This window comes from Balaenoptera borealis (genome assembly GCF_965194805.1).
Source record: "Balaenoptera borealis genome assembly, chromosome: 2".
NCBI classification, from domain to species: Eukaryota; Metazoa; Chordata; class Mammalia; order Artiodactyla; family Balaenopteridae; genus Balaenoptera; species Balaenoptera borealis.
The window spans coordinates 185,260,661-185,280,211 of NC_138867.1; the positions used below are offsets into that span (position 1 = coordinate 185,260,661).

Below are 19,551 nucleotides of genomic sequence, written 5' to 3' on the forward strand. Positions count from 1 at the left end.
AAGAGGCCGGGAGAATCTGTGCCTCCTCTGTGCAGACTGGGAAGCCTGGGCTGAGGCCCCTCAGCCCCCATCAACCACCCAGGGCTGGAGCAGCATCAGCACACATATTGAATCATAGCCAGAGGGTTTCATCTTCACCCCTACTTGTGAAGAAGCTACTCCCATTCTCTCCATTTTGCAGGGGAGGAGACTCAGGCGCTGAGAGGTGACCTTACTTGCTCATGCCCACAGAGGGTGGAGCCAATGTATGAGCCCAGGTGTCTGTGAGGGTTAAGGATATAATTGGCATAAAGCAGAGATCACGGCTGCAGGCCCTTGGGCTGCATTTGGCCACAGTGTATTCAAAGATCATTATTTCCCTGCCAACGATTAAAAATGGAGACGTTTAGAAATGGATTGACAGTTCTGGGGAAAAAAAAATACACACGTGTCCTTTGAACCTAGGAAAAGATGCTAAACCTTGCTCAGAATAAGAGAAATGGAAATTAAGTTCCCCCAGGATGCCATATCTCACCTATCGGGTCAGCGAAAATCCAACAGTCTGATAATACACGGTGGTGAGGCCTTGGGAACAGGGCAGAGGCAAACTGGTGAGGATCCAGCAGATCTGGACCCAGGTGCTGAGGGACCCGGGGAGAAACTCCACCAAGGGTACCTTTTCATGGAGTTGTGGCTTTTGAACCATGTAAATGCTTTACACATTCAAAAACAAAACTGAGAAAAGAAAGGAAAGCCTAAAATAGAACGCAAGCAAACAAATGACCTGACCGTGTATCATGTTGGTAACATAATTACAGGGAGAGCAGAATTTTATTGTTATTATTATTATTTTATTTTATTTTTGTTATTATTTTTTAAACGCGGAGATTTAACATAAACATTGGCGTTCCTGCCTTCCCTTGAAACTGGGAAGCTCTGGCCCCCTAGGCCGCTTTCCTGCCTGGCAGACGGGCGTGGGTGTGTGTGGGGGCGGCTGGGGGCGCGGCTCCCCTTGGACCTCCGCGTCCGCCCAGCCCCCGAGCCGGGCTGGGCTTTTATGCGGGTTTTTCACTCCTGACCCTGCTGTGCAAAAGGGCGGGGCTTCCTTCCTGGAGGGAGACAGGTGTGGGTGGGGCTGCCCTCCAGGGCCCTTGTCCTTGGGCTCCCCCGGCTGACCCCACGCCCCTCCGGCTCCCCAACCCCAGCCCCGCCCGGGGATGGCTACGTGCAGGCAGACGCCCGGGGCCCGCGAGACTACGAGGACCACCTGTACGTCAACACGCAGGGTCTGGACGGCCCGGAGCCCCTGCAGCCTGAGGACAGCCCCAAGAAGGATCTGTTCGACATGAGTAAGTGGGGGCAAGCCAGCCTGTTGGAGGAGGCCGGGCCCCGAGCCGCCCGTGGCCTGATGGGAGATGCCCTGCGTCCTCCCCTTGGGACTTCTCCCCAGGTTATAGGGTTGGGGTGGGGAGGCGTGCTTCCTATGGTACTCCCTCCTCGGTGGGACCCTCCAGTCTCTTGAGGGTAACCCAGCTCCCTCTCTATGGGGGAAGAGTGTGATGAGGGGCATTCAGGCGTCTCTTCTCTGTGGGATGCCTCAGTCTGCAGGGTGGGGGGGAGGCCTAGCTCCCTATCTCTGGGTCTCCCCAGTCTGATGAGGGAGTTTAAGTTCCCTCTTCATGTGACTCCATGGTCTGAGGGAGGAGGCCCAAGCCCCTTAAAATGGAAATCCCAGCCTAATGGGGGACCCCCAGTCTGAGGAAGTAGGCCTAATCCACATCTTGATAAAGTGACTAGCTGATGGTGGAGCCCATTCCTTCTTCCCTCTGGGATGCCCCAGCCTGAGGGAGGGCTCAGCCTGATGGAGGAGGTTTGGGTCCAAAATACCCTCCTTTCCCATAACATCAATATTATTTATTTGTTTGTTTATTTATTTTTGGCTGAGTTGGGTCATCGTTGCTGAGCGCGGGCTTTCTCTAGTTGCGGCGAGCGGGGGCTACTCTTCGTTGCGGTGCGCGGGCTTCTCATTGCGGTGGCTTCTCTTGTTGCGGAGCATGGGCTCTAGGCGCGTGGGCTTCAGTACTTGTGGCTCGCGGGCTCTAGAGCGCAGGCTCAGTAGTTGTGGCGCACGGGCTTAGTTGCTCCGCGGCATGTGGGATCTTCCCGAACCAGGGCTCGAACCCGTGTCCCCTGCATTGGCAGGCAGATTCTCAACCACTGTGCCACCAGAGAAGCCCTGGAAATCTCTTCCTTCACAGTTTGCAAAGCCTCCTTAACCCCACCGACAACTCGATTTCTTGTCATTACAGTAGTGACATGACACCTGCACCTGCTGTGGCCCTGCTGGCTCCTCACAGCAATTTCAGATGGGAAAGGAGGTGCTCCGGGTGTGAACTCCTTCTGAGGCAGGCTGTCCCCTTGGGTGACCAGCCAGATGGTCCAGCAACCCCAGTGGAGAAAGTGATGCTTGTTGCCAGGCGCCCATTAGAAATCCTGGGGTTGCCTCTGATGTGCCCTCCTTGGGTCATGTGCTCATCCCCCAGCCAATCACTAGGCCAGGAGTGCGAGATGAATATGCTGATTGGCCAGGACTGGTCACATGTCCTGGGAGCGGGAGGCTGGGTCAGCTTCCCCTAGGTCACTGGAGGAGTCAGGGAGGAGTGATCCGGAGGGACCAGAAGTGGGAGGAGGGTGGAGGCAGAGCACAGACACACCAGGGCAGGGGTCAGGGCTGCGACTCTGCACTCCAGGGTGTTTGAGCTATGCGGCCACATCTCAGAGAGGGTGACTGGCTTGCACAGGGTCACACTGGTGCCTGCTGGGAGCCTTAGGAAACTTAGGAAGACCATCAGGAGCTTTTCCATTAAGAGTTTGGAAAAGAAAGGGATGCCTGCTGCCTACCACCGAGGTGGAGCATGTAGTGGAGGTCCTGGCCAGTGCGGTCAGACGAGCTGCTGAAACAAGAGGCATAAACACTGGGAAGGAAGCCCGTGTAACAAGACAAGAAAAAGAAGTAGGTGTGCACATTGGAAAGAAAGACGTGCTCGTTCTTTGCATATGCTTAGAAAATCCAAGAGAATATATTGCGTTACTAATAGAACCAATAAAAGGTGAAGGAGCAGGTTCCCCCCAGCCCAGGCCCCTCCCTCCCCGCAGGAGGCAGCTGCCCCCCGCCTCCCGCAGGGTCTTCGCCCACAGGACCCTTCGAGGATGCCCTGAGGCTGCACGAGTGCTCCGTGGCCGCGGGTCCGGCGGCAGCCCCCCTTCCCGTGGAGGACCAGTGGCCCAGCCCGCCGACCCGCCGGGCCCCCATCGCCCCCACGGAGGAGCAGCTGCGGCAGGAGCCCTGGTACCACGGCCAGATGAGCCGTCGGGCGGCGGAGAAACTGCTTCGAGTGGACGGGGACTTCCTCGTGCGGGACAGCGTCACCAACCCCGGGCAGTACGTCCTCACCGGCATGCACGCAGGGCAGCCCAAGCACCTGCTGCTCGTGGACCCCGAAGGCGTGGTAAGGTGGGCGCGGGGGCGGGGCAGGGGTGGGAGGGGGCCTGGGGCAGGTGTGGAGCCGGGCCGGGCAGGGAAGGGACCTGGCCTCTCCCCTCAGCCCAAGGCCCAGGGCGCCCGCCTTTTAAGCGCCCTTTAGGTTGAATGAAGTATTTTTCAGATTACAGAGCCCTTTACTCTGTTTCCCTTTACCAGGTATTTTAGAATTACAAAGTATTTTGCAGTTTTAGAAGACTTTTAGGTTTTACAAAGGACTTCCCAGTCTATAAAGCATTTAGAGGGGTTACAAAACCTTTTCCAGTGTCAAGGCCTTTTAGGACTTACAAAGTACCATATTCCATCATTTGCAAGATGCACTTTTCCCCCCCACATTCTATCATCGTTAACGCATCTTGCAAACAGTGATGTCTCTGAGTGATAAATATGGTCGTTTCAATTTCTAACGTATCTGAGGGTTCACAAAGCACGTCTCCATTTACAAGGAGTTTCAGGGCCTTCAAGTTACGGAATTGCATCAACCCTCTGGTACACACTTTCCTCTCATTTTGACATCTCTAAAGTCTTGATTTTTTTTTTTTAAACCATCAATTGCATCACTTTTATCATTACTGAACTCGGAGGTTTTTTCCTCTCCTTGTGGTACATAAATTGTGATGCATCTTGCAGCTGCCTTGAGTCAGTGAGGTTTGGCATATTCTGTAGCTCCTAAAGCATCTTAGGGTTTACAAGGCATTTTCCAATTTACAAGGAGTGCTAGGGTTTTGAAGGGTTTTCCATTGTCCAAGGGTCTTGGGCTTTGTAGGGTGTTTCCCTGGTGAGAAGGTGTGTGGGGTGTTAAGGGCCTTCTCAGAGTTTACCAAGTGCTTTTACCACCTCCAGCTGAATCCTCGGCGCCACCCTGGGGGGCTGCGTGTGCTCTGTGCGCTATACGGGGCACACTGGGGTGGCGATTGTGTGGCCTGGCCCAGGTGGGGTCACGACTCCCAGCCCCTGTTCTGTCAGTTCCCTGAGCCACCTCCTCCCTCGTGTCTCATCGCAGTGCTCACAGCTGTGACCTCAGCCTGGCGTGCTGTCAGCCCTCCCCCAGGCCTAATTCCCTCTCGGGTAAACAGATCTCCAGGATGAGAGACGCTATAGAAGCTTCAGAACCTCCTCACATACTTGGTTAACATGCAGGTTCCCAGGTCCTGTCCCCAGTGCCTGGGAAATAGGTGGTTTGCCGTGGGCCCAGGCATGTGCACTGCCAGCCCACTCCCCGGGTGATTTGTGCCCAGCGAGTCTGGCATCGCCCATGAATGTCTAGCAGCTGGCGGCCAGCGGGTCTGTGTTGCGTCCAGGTCTATACGCAGGATGCTAAGATTTTCTCATTCTAAGATGCAGGTGGCTTTTAGATTTGGTGGTTCTGATTTTCGGATCCATGTCTACAAGATTCCTGGCGTGTATTCATTTCCTAGTGCTGCCCTCCCAAATGATCACCAACTGGGCAGCTTAAAACCACAGAGATTTATTCTCTCCCAGCACTGGAGGACAGACGTTTGACACCAAGGCGTTGGCCGGGCTGGTTCCTTCTGAGGCTCTGAGGGAGGATTGGGTTCAGGCCTCCCCCTCAGCATCTCATGGTTGCCGGAAATTCTTGTTCTCTGGCTTGTGGACACATCACCCCAGTCACCGCCTCTGTCTTCTCGTGGCCCCTCCCTGTGTGTCTGTGTCCAAGTTTTTCGCTTCTTAGAAGGACACCGGTCACTGGATTTGTGGCCACTTGAGTAATCCAAGATGAACTCATCCTTTTTTACTTTTTTTTTTCTTCTTTTTTTTTTTTCTTTTTTACTTTTTTAAAATTAATTTTTTAATTGAGGTATAGTTGATTTACAATGCTGTATTAATTTCTGCTGCACAGCAAAGTGACTCAGTTATACATATGTATATATATTCTTTCCTATATTCTTTTCCATTATGGTTTTCCCAGGATATTGAATATAGTTCCCTGTGCTATACAGTAGGATCTTGTTATCCATTCTATATATAATAGTTTGCATCTGCTAATCCCAAACTCCCAATCCATCCTTCCCCCACCCTGCTCCCCCTTGGCAACCACAAGCCTGTTCTCTATGTCTATGAGTCTGTTTTTGTTTTGTAAAACAAAATTTGCATCATATTTTAGATTCCACATATAAGTGCTATCATATGATATTTGTCTTTCTCTTTCTGAGTTACTCCACTTAGTATGATAATCTCTAGGTTCATTCACGTTGCCGCAAGTGGCGTTATTTCATTCTATTTTATGGCTGAGTAGTATTCCGTTGTACCTGTGTACCACATCTTCCTTATCCATCAAGGTGAACTCATCTTAATTACATCTGCAAAGAGGCCTTTTCCAAACAAGAGCCCATTCACAGGTTTCAGGGGTTAAGATGTGGACATATCTTTTTTGGGGGGGCACCATTCAACCCGCTACAGGAAGCGTGGCCCCAGAGTGCTGGTGTTTTTGGAGCCTGTGTCCACACGTAGTTCTGGAATCCTGAGGCTGATTCTGTGGCTGAAGTCTCTGACCCAGTGGTTCTCAGCCTTGAGTGCGAGCTGTCGGAGGGCTCGTGAAGACGCAGCCTCCCATCAGCAGGTCTGGGGCTGGCCCGAGAGTTTGCCTCTCCGACAAGCTCCCGATGGTGCTGATGCTGAGGCCTGTGGCCCCACAGGTGCGGACGAAGGACGTGCTCTTCGAGAGCATCAGCCACCTGATCGACTACCACCTGCAGAACGGGCAGCCCATCGTGGCCGCCGAGAGCGAGCTCCACCTGCGTGGTGTCGTCAAGCGGGAACCCTGAGCCAGGTGCGTCTGGCCCCGTGGGCTCCCAGCCCCCATTTACCAGATTTTTCTCATCTTAAACACTGAGATGCACATGCCACATAATTCACCCACAACTCAGTGGGTTTCAGTGTCTTCACAGAGCTGTGCCACCTTCCTCCATCTAATTCCAGAACATTCCATCACCCCCAAAGGAAACCTGTCCCCATCAGCAGTCACGCCCTGAGTTGTTTAGGGTAACTCTGTGTTTAACTGGGGGTAAAAATCCCCCGGAGGAGGTGGGTCTGGCGGGGCTGGAGTGTGAGGCGAGGTGGGTGGGTGAGAAAGTCCACCTGTACCTGTCACTTCTGGAGCCTCGGGAAGTCTTGAGTGGGTGAGGGACAGGCAGGTCTGGGTGATTCCAGGGCTTCTCTGGTTGGGGGTGGAGGGGCTGGGGTGAGGTGGGGGCCTGGCTAGGCAGGGGAGGATGCGGCCGAGCTGGAGCGCAGACGGGCCTGGGTGGCAGCCACACTCTTTGGGGAGCAGACAGAGGCAGGACCCGGGGATACAGGGAAGCTGGGAGCCGGGGGCTCAGCTCGCAGAGGGAAGGGGGTGGTGGAATTTCCCCAAAGGCTGAGAGGCGCTTCTGGGCCAGGTTGGGCTGCTCTCCCGTCCCCATGACAACAGTCTCTTCCTGCCTCCTTCCCCACTCAGCGCTGGCCTGCTCCCTGCCCCCAGCCAGGCCTCGGCCACCACTGCAGGCAGAGACAGGATTCCCAATCTGGGGCAGGGCTCCAGGGATGGGGGTGGCCTGTGGAACACCTGAAACGATCTGCAGCACCGTGGGGCCATGTGTGTGCACATGCCAGGGTCTGACCTGCTTCCCTTCTGCTCCCTAAGTTGTTTGTGACCTGAGAAGCAACACCGATGGCAGTAATAACAGCTGCTAACGCAGCAGCTGTTGCGTCCAGGCCCTGAGCTCGGCCCTTCTCCACATCTTCACTGACTCCCATGCACCGCTGACAAAGGCACTGTTAGTGGAGTTCTCGTTTTGGGGCAGGAGCAGCCGCACAGAGAGGTTAAGGGATTACCCTAGGTCACACAGCAAGACCATGGAGGAGCTGGGACTCGAACCCTGGCCCTCAGCCTGAGGCTTGACGCTGGCTCACTTTGCTGCCTTGTAACTGAGGTCTCTGACACCTGAAGCCGGGTCTCCGGTTGCTGTCTCTGCTGAGCCTTGACCTCGCCTTCTCTTTCTCCCCCAGGTTGTGGTTCTCAGCCTGTGGCTCCTGTCCCCGCTCCCCCCGGATGGCCCTGTTGTGGCCTAAGGGGCCCTCAGCCTTTCTCTGGACCCTGGTCGGGCCGGAATCGCCGCTGTCTCTCCTTCCTCCGCGTGGGTCTCTGGAATCTTCCTTCTCCAGCTAGCCCTGGGCTGGGCTGGGTCAACCCCGCCAGGAGACGGGGCCCACGACCCCTTTCTCCCACCGAGCCCTCTGCCTGCCGCCAGCCTTCACCTGGAGTGAGGGCACACATACCAAAGACAGAGCCTTTTCTCGCCTTTAAAGAAAATATATCAAAAAGCAGCCATCTATCTCGGAGCCCTGGCCCAGGTTCCTGATGGGGCAAGGAGGCACCGTTTCCTTTCCCGGCTGGACGTCAGCTCACCTCCCTGGAACCAGCGGGTCCCCAGTTCCCTGGCATGGAGATGGATTGCTGTCCTGGCCGGGCTCAGATTTTCCACCTGAAAAATTAGTGCACAGTTGTCTTTTGGGGGGAGAATCGAGGTGCTTTGGGCCCTCAGGCCAGGGCAAATGCTGATGTTGAAGTGGGGGGCAGCCTTGGGATGATGGGGGGTATCCAGGCAACCCCAAGACAACTGACCCTGGTGGGGGTGGTTGTGAGGCCCCCGCCCTCCCAGCTGTCAACCTGCACTGGACACTTGGACTCTGTTTGTAATTAAACCTGGGAATGACCACGGGGAGCGTGAGCCCTCCTGTGCCTTAGAAGGCCCTCTCAGGGTGGGGGTCTGGGTTCAGTCTCCTGGGGGCGAAGCCAAGGCAGCACCGGATTTGGCCTCCCCGGGGGCCGGAGGAAGAGGGAGCCAGGCCCTGGCTGTGCCCCTGTTGGGGGGAGGGGGTGTGGGGGGGCCGAATCCCCTGACACTTCCCAGAACCTCAATCTTATCCTGAGATAAAGCACACTCCAGCTCCTCTGTTAAACATACCCCCAGCTTCTCTTTGGAAACACTCTATCTCCCAAATGCCACAAACTTCTGTCCTTCGAGATACCCCCAGATATCTGGCAAAAAGCTCTTTGTTTTCTTCTCCAAATAGCTCCTAACCTGTCCCGAAAAATGGCCTGACTTCTCGGTCTCCCAACGTCTCTCGTCCTCATTTTCCTGAGAAGACCCCAGTTCTCTCTCAGGCCCCTTTATCGACCTCAAAGCACCTACTTCTCCCGCATGCCCAGCTCCCTGCTCTGGCACCCGACTCTCTTCTCCTGACCTTCCCTCACATGATTTCCACTTCCCAGGGAGACCCCCATCTCTCCCCAGGACCCTCCTTCAACTCCTCCCACAAACACGGAGGCATCCCTCCCAAGGAGGCACCCCAAGCCTCACCACATCCCTGCCAGGCTGGGCCACACCCCTACCCAGGATCTGGCTCTGGGGAGGGGTTGTGCTTTCTCTGCTGTCAGCAGGCTCTGTCCCAGGCTGTGGGGGGACCTGGTAAGGGTGTGGGCAGTGAAAGCCACTCTAGTCTGCCTGTAACTAGGGGGGAAGCCATAAAAAGGCAGAGCCAGAAGGGGACTCTGATGCCATGTCTCTTACTTCAGAGACCTGGAGACAGAGCCACCAATCCATCCATCCATCCACCCACCCATCCGTCCATCCATCCACCCATCCACCCACCCACCCATTCATCCATCCACCCATCCATCCATCCACCCACCCACCCATCCATCCATCCATCCACCCATCCACCCACCCACCCCACCCATTCATCCATCCACCCACCCACCCATCCATCCACCTATCCACCCACCCACCCACCCATTCATCCATCCACCCACCCATCCATCCATCCATCCACCCACTCACCTACCCACCCACCCATTCATCCATCCACCCATCCATCCATCCATCCATCCACCCACTCACCTACCCACCCACCCATCCATCTACCCATCCATCCATCCACTCACCCACCCATCCATCTGTCCATCCATCGTCCATCAGTCTACCCACCTATCCATCACACATCCTTCCATCTAACTTCCCATTCACCATTCATTTGTCCATCCATCCACACCCCCATCCTAATATCCTTTAATCTGCCTTCATGACCTCCTCTTGTCCACCTGCCAGGACCCCTGGTGGGTAATGGGGATGCAACGTGACCAAGACAGACCCGCTCTTGTGGAGTTTGTCAAATGACATTAATCAGCAGGTCACTGCTAAGTGTATGATGACAACCATGGGAAGGAAAGTGCCCTGGAGCTTAGGGGCCCCAGGAAATCCAGGAGGGTTTCTCTGTGGGAATGATCCGGAGGATGAGCAGGGAGGCCCCGAGAGAGGAGGAGAGAGATCTGGGCGGAAGGGATGGTGTGTGCAAAGGCCCTGGGTGTGTGGAGCACAGCTTCTTCAGGAGACAGAAGGATGGCCAGAGCGGCTGGAAGGGAGATCAGAGGGGCGGTGGAGTGAGGGGCACAGCTGGGCAAAGCTTGGTGCCAGAGAGAGCCGCTTGGGGCCTTTTGAGCACAGAGGTGATAAGACTCCCAAGTGGGAATTAAGCTGTGGGGGACAGGATGGGACTAGGAGGTGGCGGGCAGAAAGGACTGGGTGGGGGGTGGGGGTGGGGAGTGTCAGATTCTGGAGATTTGTAGGCCATTCATTCCTAGCTCTGGGTCCTCTGAGGCCCAGGCTTCCCTTCAGTCTCTATCTAGCACCCCACCCCGGGCATGTGCTAAGAACTGCACAGACTTGGAGTCCTGAACTTCTCCCCACTTTACAGATGAGGAAACAGAGGCTCTGAGGAATGAGGTCACTGCCAAGGCCACACCACTGGGAGGTGGCAGAGCCTGGATTCCAACCCCATCACCTCCCTCATCCTGCTCCCTGAGTCGGGAAAGCCAGGCCTGGGGTGCCCCACGGTGACGGGGGCTGGGCGCCTGGGTCCCGCACAGCTGGCTCCTGCCCCATTCTACCTTCAGTTATTCAGTCAACAAACGCTGCTTGCCCCAGCTTTACCCTCAGGGAGACTTGGGGAGGGAGGCAGTAGAGACAGGGGTTCAAACTCCACCGTGCCGCCTTGGCGAGTAGCTTCCCTTCTCTGAACTGGGTGCCCTGTGGCTTGGGCCCCCCTTGTGCCTCAGTGTCCTGCTCTGTAAACTGGGGATGATGGCCCTCCCCAGACGCGGGCTACCCTGTGCCTTGTTGGGCCCGGGACCCTCCTGGGAGCTTGCAGACAGGCCTGCGCTCCCTTTTCTAGGGAAGGAGGCAGAACTCAGAGGGGAGGCCGCTGCCCGGAGCCAAATGGGCACCAGGTGGCCCCTCTGGACGGGAGCTCAGATCTCTTTCAAGCCACGTCCTGGTGCTTCCTCCCAGCCCCCCTTAGGTCTGCCACATCCCCCTCCGCATTCAGTGGGTCCCTGGCAGGGTGTTGAGGGTAAAGGCCACCCAGCATGAGGTGGAGGTCTCAGGGCAGAGGCGCCCTCTCTCCAGCTTCAGCCTGCAGCCTGCAGTCTCCCCATCTCTGATTCCAAGAAGGCTGCTGCTGAGGGGGGAGTCCTGGGGGGGCTGCCACGCCCATCAGCCGAGGGTTCTGTGGACCGGGAGAGGTTCCTGTTTACAGAAAGGGACATGGAGCTGGGCTCGGAGCTGAGCTGACCAGCTGGAAGGGCCCCTCCCAGGGTGAGGTCCCCAGCCCCACAGGGCAGACCTTCGGGACCTTCCCCAGGTGCCTTCCCCCACCCCCCTGCCGTGCCTCAGTTTCCCCAAATGTGATGGGGTGGAGATAGGAGTGGGGCTTCCGGCTGAGCGGGGCCATGGTGGGGTCAGGTCCTGGGGCTCCTCCCCCACTGAGTCCCCTTGCTCGCCGGTAGCAGCACCGCGGAACCAACACTTAACTCACACGTTTCTGGGCCCCGTACTAAGCGTTTTGCAAATAGTACCTCACCCTGTGGAATCTTCACTCTGACGCTGCAATTCAGGGGCAGGTGTTATGCCCATGGACTGCTGAGGACACAGAGGCACAGAGATTTGGACGCTTGCCGGAAGTCACACAGCAGGAATAGTTGGCACCAGGATTTGAACCCGGATACAAGGCTCCAGACTAGCGTCCTGAGCTACTCAGCGCAGAGACCGGCACAGAATAAACTCACTGCCCTCCTCCCCCAACCCAGCTGGGAGGAAGACCCCGCTCCCAGCGAGGCAAGGGTGTGTGGGGAGCGAAGCCCCAGTACCCAGGCCAGCCTGTCATCAGGACGCCTGAGCCGGTCACCTCGCCATCCTGGGCGGTGGCTCGAGGCCCCTGCAGGGAAGAGCATTGTTCTAGGGTCACCCTTCCTACTGGCACTCCAGGCCCAGCAGGGGTGACTGACATCAACCGAGTAATTGCTCGAGGGTATTTTTCATGCGAGCTGAAGTTAGGGTTCTGTTGGGCTGTGATGCGGGGCAGGCAGGGCAGGCTTCCTGGAGGCGGCAGTGAAGTGATGCATTCATTGGTATCTGCCTCCTTTGTCAGACTGTGTGGCCACGCCAGTGTTGCCCCCAGAACAAAGGGGGGCTCAATGTTTGTTGGGTGAGCAAAGTTGAGAAAGGCCTCTTGAGGGAGCCTCACTTTCCCCATCTGGACAATGGGACTCTAAGCCCCACCTCACTGCAAGGTCAAGTGGAAGCGTTGGAGGGGCCTCTGTACAGCTCCAGCTCAGTCTGCCCCCCATCCCCCCTTCTGCTGTTGAACAAGCAGTCACTCCAGACGAGCCCCCATCCCAGCTCCAGCCACGACGCCGCTCGGGGACATTTCTGGAAGAGAGGAGGCTCCTGGAATATGATAATTAAATAAGGTCTAGGCATCCCCTTCTCTGCATCAGTCTTGGCAATACATTATCTTGCTGGACTTGGGACTGGTCACTCGGCCTTGGATTCCAGAAGAGGAAACTGAGGCTGGGAGGGAGGAAAGAGTGAGGAAGATAGGGGTTGGGGCCAGCAGATCACAAGGGTGGAGGGTGGAATCCCAAGACACGCTGTGGTCTCAGAGCTGCCAGGCCTGAGTCTCCTGGTCTTACCCTTGCTGGTTTATCCATCTGTGAACTGCAGGGGGGTACTCTCTCCTTTCTCCCCGAATCACATTTTTCCTGTTACATTTTGTCATGGGAGCCACCAAACCTACGGTTAGTATTTACCTGTGTATTTCTGCATTGGCGTCCTTCCGACCAGGACGCATCACAAAGCTGGCAGCTGCAGGCCAGTCACAGCCATGTCCCCAGCGTCCGGTAGGTGCTCGATAAACATCTCTCCATGAAGGAGCAGCGCCCTGGCCGGCTTCTCGGGTGTCTGCACTGAGCCGCGTCTCAGCGGCTAGCTCCTTGTTTCTAGAAAGAAACCTTCACCTTCCTCATGTGCAAACTGGAGACAGCCATAGGACGTACCCACCGGTTTTTGTGGAATGAGTTGGGGGGAGGACGCTAAGAACCTGGAACTGAGAAAGTGCTGAGTAATAAATTCAGCTGCCGTTATTATTATTGCTGTTCTTTTACTCGTCAGCGTAAGTCGGGAAATGGCCCGCAGACGAACTGAGGCAGGGGCCTGGGGTTTCTAGGGGCGTCAGCAAACCGCCACCACCTTCCTCCTTCCCCCCACCCCCTCAGTCCCCGAGTCCCGGCGAGGCTCCTCGGTTCTGCCCGCCGGGGGCTGCGCAGACCGCCCGCCCGTTCCCCGGGGCAAGCGAGGCGGGGGAGGACGGCGGCCGTACTAGGAGGAATACGGCGGCGCGGCGGCCAGCTGGGCGGTTTCCCGCCGCCGCCGCCGCCGGTGAATGAGTCCGACTGCGCTGCCGCTGCCGCCCGACCGAGGCTGCGCCCGCGTCCCCGCGCCCCTAGCCTTCGCGCCGAGACCCCGGCGTGTCCGCGGGCCAGCCAGCCTCGGCCACCGTCCCCGGGCAGGTGAGTTCGGGGCCCCGCCACGCTCCGCGGGGGCTGCTAGGACCCCACCCCCACCCCCAGTCGAGTCCCGCGGGGCGGGGTGGGGGGGAGGAGGGGAGGGGTCGGTTCGCCGCGCTGCCAGCCCCCAGACTCACCTCCTCTCCCTTCCCTCACCCCGGATGCCCGGACCCTCGGCCCGGGAGAAGCCACAGGTGGGTGGGAGCTTGGGGGGGCGGAGCTGGGACACCCCGGGGTCCACCGTACGCCCTGGGGTGTCTTCCCCCTGGACTGAGTGCGGACCCCTTTAGAAAGCGCTTTGAGAGCCTCAGAACGGGGGTGGGGGCGAGAGTGGAGCCGCAGTCCCCTGGGAGCTTCCCGAGAGTCAGCGCCGCCCCCACCTCCCGGGCCGGGCTTCAGCACTTGGAAGTTAAGCGCGATTCCTCCGGGGAGGGGAGAGGAGGGGCGAGGAGGGGCGAGCCCACCCCGCCGCTGTCCTGGGCCTCAGCGCCTTCTGACGCCGCTGGCCCCCTGCAGGGCTCCCCACAACGGGTGCCGGGAACCCCTCTTCCAGCCCCCGCGTGCAGGGGTGCCTGCAGCTCCCGACCCCCGCTTCTCTTCCCAGGCTCCGCAGATCCCTCCAGGCTCCTGCCTCCGCCCCGATGAAGAAAACCAACTTGTGGTTCTTGGAGCGGCTTCGTGGGTCAGGGGAGAATGGAGCTACGGGGGGCGAGGGTGGGGACAGGGCCGCCAAGGGGCCCCTATACAGCAACGTGCTCACGCCCGACAAGATCCCGGACTTCTTCATCCCCCCCAAGCTGCCCGCCGGCCCCACGGAGCCGGAGGCTCAGGCTGAGCTGGGGCCCTCGACCTCGGAGCAGAACCTGGCCTCTGCCGCGCCCCGCCGCTCCCCCCGGAGCCCCCGGCTGCCCGCCAAGCTGGCCGCCGAGAGCAAGAGCCTGCTGAAGGCGGCCACCAGGCATGTGATCCAGATCGAGAGCGCGGAGGACTGGACCGCCGAGGAGGCCGCCACCAACGCCGACCCCCAGGCCCAGGGGGCCATGTCGCTGCCTTCGGTGCCCAAGGCCCAGACGTCCTATGGCTTCGCCACACTGGCCGAGAGCCCCCACACACGGCGCAAGGAGTCTCTGTTCCACAGCGAGCACGGGGCTCTGGCCCAGGTGGGCTCCCCGGGCACCCGGCGCCGTCGGGGGGGCGTCAAGACCAACGGGGGCGATGGGGCGCCCAGGGAGGCCGGCGGTGCCCTCATGAGCCCCGGCCGCTGCGTCAGTGGCGGGGAGAGCGACACGGGGTCCTCGGCCGAGTCCTCGCCGTTCGGGTCCCCCCTGCTCTCGCGCTCCGTGTCGCTGCTCAAAGGCTTCGCCCAGGACAGCCAGGCCAAGGTGAGCCAGCTGAAGCACTCGGTGGGCCGCCACGGCTCCCTGTCGGCCGACGACAGCACGCCGGACACCAGCCCTGGGGCCCGGCGCCGCCTTGCCCGCAGGAGCACCCCGCAGCCCGGCCCCGAGCCCGGCGCGGCGCCCCGCGCGGAGCACGCTGTGCGCATGGGCCCGCGGGGCAGCGTGCGGCTGCTGGCGGAGTATGAGGCGGCCCAGGCCCGCCTGCGCGTGCGCCTGCTGGCGGCCGAGGGCCTCTACGACCGGCTGTGCGACGCCCGCAGCATCAACTGCTGTGTGGGCCTGTGCTTGGTGCCCGGCAAGCTGCAGAAGCAGCGCAGCACCATCGTCAAGAACAGCCGCCACCCCGTCTTCAACGAGGACTTCTTCTTCGACGGCCTGGGGCCGGCCAGCGTGCGGAAGCTGGCGCTCAGGATCAAGGTGGTGAACAAGGGCAGCAGCCTCAAGCGGGACACCCTGCTCGGGGAGAAGGAGCTGCCCCTGACCTCTCTGCTTCCCTTCTTGTAAAGGCCTCCACGCCCCCTCCCGCCGGCAGAGGAGACCCCACCCCCACCCGGATCCGGCAGGGGAGGTGGTTTCCGCTCAGGCTGGGCCCGGCCCTGATGCTGCAGCCCATGTTGGGGGTGTCCTGGGTCATGCTGTTTTCCAGGGGTTAATTTTTCCAGAGGAGAAGAGAGGGGGCTGCCGGGTAAAAGAAAGGGTCAGCTTGCAGGGCTGAGTCCCCCTGTGCCCCAAGTTCCATGCCCCTGCCTCACCCCTTCCGGAGTTCTGGAACCTGGGCCAGGAGGCAGCTAAGGCCGATCACAGACTCGGAGGCCGCTGGTCCAGAGGCCCAGTCATATCTTCTCCTCTGCTGCATGAGTGTCCTCCTGCCCCCGGCCCGCCAGATGCCCCCCCTCACCCCCCCAGAGATCAGGGCCAGGCCCAAGTTCTGCCCACGGTGCCACTCGGGGCTGTGGGAGAATCCCCTCCTGGGGTGGGCTGGCTCTGGGCAGTCCTCGGTCCTCCCAGGCTCCGGAGGCGAGATCCACGTCTGAGAGCCACTGCTTGGCAAAGACAGGCAGCCGTGGAGGAAGTCCCAGAAGATGAAAATGGGGGCAATTGCTCCCCTCCTGCCCCTCGAGCGAGACAGCCCTCCTGTCAGCTGTTTTCCTCCATTGCCTTCTCTGCTCGGGCCCCTGCGGCCCTGCTGGGCGTCGGGAACTTCCCTCCCCTGGAGGGGTTGCTCAGAACGTGCCCAGAGAGCAGCGCCAGCCTGGGGGCCCCCCCGTTCCTCCCTGGCCTCTGCGGTTGGGGGCTGCTGCCCCTGCCCCCTCCTGTGCATTACCCAGGAAGTGATGCCCAGTGACTGATGGCCTTGACTTTTACTCCACTCGTGTACATAGGTTTTGGTTAGGGTGGGTGGGACAAAGGGGAGGCTGGGGAGACCCTGGTTGTGGCTTTTCGTGCTGCTAAGACAGCTGCATGGGTTTAATTGTGTCAGTATGTGGGTCCTTGAATGATTTTTGTGGAGGTTTCCTGCTCAACGAAACAGAAATGATACAGTTTGAAGCAGGGGCCAGGCAAGGCCAGCTCTGACCCTTCGCCTCTCCTGGGCTGCCTGCTGGGCGAGGATGGACGCGGCCAGTCTGTGGGGATCCTGGGGTGCCCCTCCCAGTCCAAACGTTGTCCCTCCTGGCTCTGGGTCTCCAGATCATCCTGGGGGAGGGGTGAAGGAGCATGTTTCCCTCCAGAGCCCCGGGGGGGTGGGGAGGAGCATGTGTTCCCTTCTGCACATGTGGTGAGACATACCTGTGCACCCTTGAGGCTGAGGACGAAAGCCCTTGGCACTGGGGTCCCTTGCTGTGCCCCCTCCAGCCTCTGTCCTGGGCCTGCTCCCTTAGGCCCTCTGCTCCGGGGGACCACCGGGCCAGGCCTGTGGGTGGAGGAGGCAGACAGCCCTGCATGGAGTGAGATGCTCAGACTTTCAGCCCCCTGCTCTGACCCTGACTGCTCACATCCCCTGCTTTCCTTCTGGGGGCCCCCATTTTATAGGCCCCTGCACTCTTTGACATCTGTGTTTGAAATTGACTGTGGGTACATCTTTAAGACATCCTCCCCCAAGTGTTTGTTTATAACTGCTGTTTTTAGTGCAATAAAGGTGTTTCAGGGATGCGGGGGTGGAGATCTGCTGGCTTTGCTGTTTAATAACAAGAGAGGAGTTTTGTCTTGAATTCCAGGGAGGGTGGCGGGAGCCTTCAGGATGAGTGAAGCCCTCCCCAGCCTTTTAGAGCCTCTGGGCCTCTCCTGCTTGGGGTGGAGGCAGGGAAGCGAGACTGCAGCTGGGTGGGGACCCCCAGGCCCTGTTACGAGGACATGTGACGTTCATCCCGCAGGTCTGCGTGAGAGCGCTGCTCTCGCCCCGCCAGGGCCGCCAGCATCCCACCTCATAGGTGCGGAGACCCAGTCTATCAGTCACCGTCTCGAGGCAGCCTAGCCCAGAGCCAGGATATGAATCCGCGCCCTCACTGCAGCCACTGGGGAGAGCCATGCCAGGATCGGCCCCTTCCGCGCTCTGACCTTCTGGGGACAGAGACTGGACGTGCAGGGCCGTCGTCGAGGGGGACCCCCTCAGATGCCATCGGCTGCCAAAGCGGGAGCGCCGCCGCTGACCTGCCCCTCGCTCCCGTCTGGTCTGCCTCAGCCCCTGCAGTCAGACAGGAGGGCAGCCCCCACCCTTGTCACACACCCTGGAGACCCCCTGCCAGGGGCAGTGGGTTGGGGGCATGGGAGCCGGCTCTGGGCCATTCACATCTGTGCCTTCGCACAGCTTGTTCTCTCTGCTTGGAATGCCTCCTGCCCCTCAACTTCCCTGCTCTCAGGCTCTAGCTGAGATGGCACCTCGTAGAGGAAGCCTTCCTGGCCCTCTCTGCTGTGTGTTCCCTGTCCCATCTCAGCTCCCAGGCTGTCTGGGGTCGTGTCTGTCTCCAACCCCAGGGCCGGCAGGTTTATCTCAATGAAAGGCCATCTCCAGCCCCAACACTGCGCTGGGCCCCAGGGAGGCTCCTGACGGTGTGTGAATCTGTGGAAAGCCGTGGCCTGACCCTGTCTCTGGGTTCCTGCAAGGTTACTGGGGAACAGGGGAGCTGGCAGTGGAGGGCAAGGGTCCCAGCCCTCCCCCCTTGCTCCCTCTTAAGGAACTGCCCGCTCTTTCTAGCTTGGGTCCGACCCTGCCTTCCCCTGTCCCCTGGGAAGTGGCGTCCTTTCACTCAGGGACCCGGGCTGGGGGGCAGGCCTCCCATCACGGAAGCCTGGGGGTCAGGCAGTGCCCAGGGACAGGAGGGCGTCTGTGCAGCCCGGGACTGCGCAGCCTTCGCGAGCGTGGGAGTTGCAGCTGGTGTGGGCTGCGTTTGCTCCATTTGACAGGTGGGGAAACTGAGCCCCAGGGTGTGGAATCAGACCAGCTGTTCCCTCACCAACTTTGTGCGGGTTGGGGTCCTGAGCAGCCCCCACCTGCTGACAGCCCGCCAGATGAGCTGCACTAACCAGGCCTGGTCGGGTTCCAGGATGTGTTGCCAGGGCAACCGGGTGCCTTCTTGCCTCTTCCCCACCAGCCACTCATGGATGGGCAACCGGTGTGTGCGCGTGTGTGTGTGATGTATGTGTGCATGCACACATCCACGCGCCTCTGTGCACATGTGTAACTGTGCTGTAGGCCGTATGCACGTGTGTGTGAATGTTAGTGTAGCCACGTGAGTGTGAGAGTGCAGCCGTGTTTGCACATGTGTGACAGTGTGGGCATAAACACGTGAGTGCACGTGTGTGCTCGCACATGTGTGGATTGTGCACATGTTTCTGTGTGTGCACCCTGTGCATGTATGTAACCGTGTGTGCACAAATGTTGCTGTGTAACGTGTGGCTGTGCACACGTACATGTGTTTGTTCATGTGCGCTTGCGCTGTGCCTGCCCTGTGCAGCCCCCAAAAGGATGCCCCCAAAGACATAAATGGACTCAAGAAGACCCCCTCCCTCCCCTCTCCATGCTGGTTCCCCTCTGGGAACCCCCTCTCCCACGTCCTCTCCCTCTACCTTGAGGTCTCAAACCACTGCCTCTTCCCCAGGGCAGCCCCCACCCCAGTGAGGTCAGACACCCCTTTTATATTCCTTGTTAGTGTCATACTCGGCCTTGTAATATTGATCCTATCAGAATAGTCTGTTGTTGCACCTGGAGCATCCCAGGGCTCAGCCCAGGGTGCAAATGAAGGTGGTGTCAGCACTCTCTCCTTCCAGCCCGGCTACCATCCAACATCTTCCTACTCTCAGGGGGGGCTGTGGTCATCCAGGTCCACCACTAGCAGTAGGCACCTGATTTGGTGAAGATCGCAAAACCATGCCCCTTTCTCAGAGTGGGACCAGTACAGGAGACAGAAGAGCAAAAGATGAGGAGTCAAATGCCTGGCAACATGGTGGGCACCTGGATCCAGCTATGCCTGAAGTCCATTTCACCATTTCAGTTCAGAGGGCCAATAAATTCCCTTCTTTGCTTAAGCCAGTTTGACTTTTTTTTTTCATTTGTAGCCAAAGATCACTGATACAGCATCTCCAGTCTGAAGAAGGAGAAACAGCACTGACCTAGGGTGCCCCAGTCTGACACGGGAAAGCGGAGCAGAGAAGGAAGGCAGCATGGGGAAGGCCTGGGATTTGTATATCCCACAGAGCTGGAGAAGGTGGCCCTGGAGTGAGGGGGT

The 19,551-nt window shown here is 58.9% G+C and overlaps 2 protein-coding genes across 8 annotated transcripts in view; both read left to right on the top strand.

The window, feature by feature from the left end:
* The window catches only part of SHC2 (SHC adaptor protein 2), a 29,797-nt gene extending 21,556 nt beyond the window's left edge, over positions 1 to 8,241 (top strand). For 4 of the 7 annotated variants that reach the window (XM_082379869.1, XM_082379871.1, XM_082379870.1 and 1 more), the window contains 4 exons: positions 1,185 to 1,328; positions 3,136 to 3,488; positions 6,178 to 6,311; positions 7,532 to 8,241. In XM_082379869.1, coding sequence (XP_082235995.1) covers positions 1,185 to 1,328; positions 3,136 to 3,488; positions 6,178 to 6,306 — 626 coding nt within the window. In that variant the 3' untranslated portion in view covers positions 6,307 to 6,311; positions 7,532 to 8,241. Of the gene's footprint in view, positions 1 to 1,184; positions 1,329 to 3,135; positions 3,494 to 6,177; positions 6,312 to 7,531 lie in introns of all 7 variants that reach the window. The other 3 variants (XM_082379872.1, XM_082379873.1, XR_014241275.1) reach the window with 2 other exon arrangements.
* A 4,839-nt stretch (positions 8,242 to 13,080) lies between these two features.
* On the top strand, positions 13,081 to 19,351 carry C2CD4C (C2 calcium dependent domain containing 4C). The gene is made up of 2 exons (XM_082379875.1): positions 13,081 to 13,430; positions 14,032 to 19,351. Exon 2 carries the CDS (start codon positions 14,069 to 14,071, stop codon positions 15,329 to 15,331), a length of 1,263 nt encoding a protein of 420 aa, XP_082236001.1. The 5' UTR covers positions 13,081 to 13,430; positions 14,032 to 14,068; the 3' UTR covers positions 15,332 to 19,351.
* Positions 19,352 to 19,551: the final 200 nt, after the last annotated feature.

Bases quoted from the DNA above. Each gene is read 5' to 3' on its own strand.
- C2CD4C (XM_082379875.1), top strand. From the start codon at position 14,069: ATGAAGAAAACCAACTTGTGGTTCTTGGAGCGGCTTCGTGGGTCAGGG.